At 41.2% G+C, this 3,054-nt stretch overlaps 1 protein-coding gene across 1 annotated transcript in view; it reads right to left on the minus strand.

The window, feature by feature from the left end:
* Window positions 1-3,054, minus strand: part of LOC106883011 (uncharacterized) — a 50,228-nt gene that overhangs the window by 2,911 nt on the left and 44,263 nt on the right. The window contains exons 6-7 of the mRNA XM_052978117.1: window positions 1,795-1,987; window positions 821-1,066 (exon numbers count right to left, since the gene is read on the minus strand). Coding sequence (XP_052834077.1) covers window positions 821-1,066; window positions 1,795-1,987 — 439 coding nt within the window. The remainder of the gene's footprint in view (window positions 1-820; window positions 1,067-1,794; window positions 1,988-3,054) is intronic.

Here is a 3,054-nt window from a genome sequence, read left to right on the forward strand (position 1 = left end):
TATATATATATATATATATATATATCAAACCATGCCAAAACTGACCCCACCAGAGCTGGTGCACTCAGGCCACTCCGCAGGTAGTTGCTGTTTGGAAGGGCGTCCAGCTATGAAAACCATCCCAAAACAGACACAGAAGTACGGTGTAGGCTTCTGCCTGGTCATCTCTCTTGTCAAACCGTCCAACCCATGCCAGCATGGAAAGCAGGTGTTAAATGATGATGATAATGAGACGTATATATGCGCAGAGAGAGGGAGAGGATGATGATGATCTCAGGGAAGAAATGGGGGTGGCTTACTGTCACATCCAAAGACGTGCCCTGAGCCATGCAAATGAAATTTCTAGCAATTACCATGGTCTTTGGTGTCGTCAGCAGTGAAGGTGATGTCATGTGACCCGGATTTGAAACTCTGAGTTCTTTAATGACAACTTACAGATTGTCCTATACTATATATATATATATATATATATATATATATAAACTTATGGTTAACAAAAGCCAGGATGTGTGGCATTCAGTTACTCAATAAATGAAAAACGCATTAAATACAAGGAGCAATAGATACATAGTCAGACAGACAGATAGAAAGAGAGACAGACAGATAGATAGATAGATACACAGACAGACCAGAAGGTAGATAGACAGACTGACAGACAGATAGAAAGAGAGACTGACAGATAGATAGATGGATGGATAGACAGACAGACAGGTAAGTAGCCAAACAAGGAGAGAGAGAGAGAGAAGGGACAGACAGACAAATAGATAGATAGAACAGGAAGTTAGAGGAGACAAGGAGAGAGCGAGAAAAGTGAACAAACCTCGTAGTCCAATGTGGTGCCTGAGTCTCTTCTCCCTGATATTTCTGGCCACCTGGTGGACAGACTGACTACGAGACACACAATCGACCGTGTTGAATCCATGGACAACCGGGGTCATTGGTGCCGGGTGGTTGTTGCTTTTACGACGACTGCCCAGCAGGCTGGAGACTTTGATGAAGAACGTGGCACCAGTGTTCCGGTGAATGGTGGACTTGGACGAGTTCTTGAAGATTACTGTCAGCAAGGCTGAAAGAAGGAAAAAGAAAGCAATCAAACATTAATAATAATAATAATAATAATCCTTTCTATTATAGGCACAAAGCCCAAAATTTAGGGGGATAATTGATTATATCAATCCACAGTACTCAACTGGTACTTAATTTATCAACCCCTTGGCAGAATTTGAACTCAGAACATGACGGTAGACAAAATACCACTAAGCATTTTGCCCGGTGTGCTAACGATTCTGCCATCTCACCGCCTTAATAATAATAATAATAATAATAATAATCCTTTTTACTACAGGCACAAGGCCTGAAATTTTTGAGGAAGGGACAAGTTGATTACATCAACCCCAGTGTTTCACTGGTACTTTATTGTCCCTGAAAGCATAAAAGACAAAGTCAACCTCAGTGGGATTTGAACTCTGAATGTAGCGATGGGGAAAATGCCGCTAACCCTTTCCTCCAGTGTGCTCACAATTCTGGCAGCTCACCGTCTTAATAATAATAATAATAATAGTAATAGTTTCAAATATGTGTTTATGGATGTTTGAAGATAACCAAACCAAATTTTCATCATTTTGAGTCACTCACCCAATGAGTAATTCTGCCAAATTTGGTGAAAATCCGTTCAGCCGTTTTCCAGGAAATTTGCAAACACACAGACAAAGACAAGTGATTACTATACCCTGCTTTTGCATATGCCCGCAGGGTAAGAAATCAAGAAAGAACAAAGAACCGTTTGTGACTCACTTTTTTCATCGGGCTGTCCGGAGAGGATGACAAAAGCCTTGCAGACAGGATCTTGGGTGCATATGAGCTTGGCATGGGAGACATTGTAGGCTGTCTTCACACAACCCCATGAGGCACGAGAGAATGGACACGTATAATCAAAGATGCCAGGAATGTTCGAAGAATTGTAGCGGAAATAACGGACATCGTTATCCTGCAGGAGACAAAATGAAAGGAAAAGAATAATGAGATAAAGAAGAAAAATACAAAAAAAAAGAATTATGATTAAAAAATTCTGTTTTGTTTTGAAATTCCTGACAACTACCACCTCGGGCCACTGAATCCCATGGAGCAGAATAGGTTTTGGAGCAACAGAGCTTACTGTGGACAGAAACCAATTCTATCTTATTTTTTATTGTCTTTTTTTTTTTTTTCAGTATAGTTGTGTAGTTAAGAAGCTCATTTTGCGACCACATGGTTCTGGGTTCAGTCCCACTGCATGGCACCTTAGGAAAGTGTTGCTTCTACCTACCACAGCCCCAGGCCAACTAATGTCTCGTCAATGGATTTAGCAAATGGAAACTGTGTCAAAGCCTTCTGTACACACGCACACATGTATTCTACTCTTTTACTTGTTTCAGGCATTTGACTGCAGCCATGCTGGGGACTGTCACATTAAGTTGACAGTATACAACTACTTCATGGCAAAATTATATAAAGTAAATATGTTGGGCCTCATTCCTTTCGAGCATTGGGCCTCACAAAGACAAAGTGGTTGTGTTCCTTTCAAGTGTTGGGTGACACGGAGGCAATGACCAAGACCTTTGGCATTAAATCGTGCTTGAGAAGAAGACCCATCAAGCCGAGCAAAACCACAATCGTAGCAGATACCGGTGTCGCGCAAATTGGCACCCGTGCCAGTGGCATGTGAACACACCCCAGTGTCACACAAATGTCACCCATGCCGGTGGCACATAAAAGCACCCATTACACTCTCGGAGCGGTTGGCATTAGGAAGGGGCATCCAGCTGTAGAAAACCATGCCAAATCAGACTGGAGTCTGGTGCAGCCTTCCAGTCAATAGTCCAACCCATGCCAGCATGGACAACGGATGTTAAATGATGATGATGATACTGATAATGATGGCAGCAAACTTATTTTACCAAATACTTCATTATTTTCAAAATTAATTAAAAATTTAAAAAAATGACATATTTCAACAGAAATATCCTAGTTTTATAATTCAGCTTCCTGATCTTTCCATCATCATCATCATCATCA

Source organism: Octopus bimaculoides, chromosome 30, assembly GCF_001194135.2.
Source record: "Octopus bimaculoides isolate UCB-OBI-ISO-001 chromosome 30, ASM119413v2, whole genome shotgun sequence".
NCBI lineage: Eukaryota > Metazoa > Mollusca > Cephalopoda > Octopoda > Octopodidae > Octopus > Octopus bimaculoides.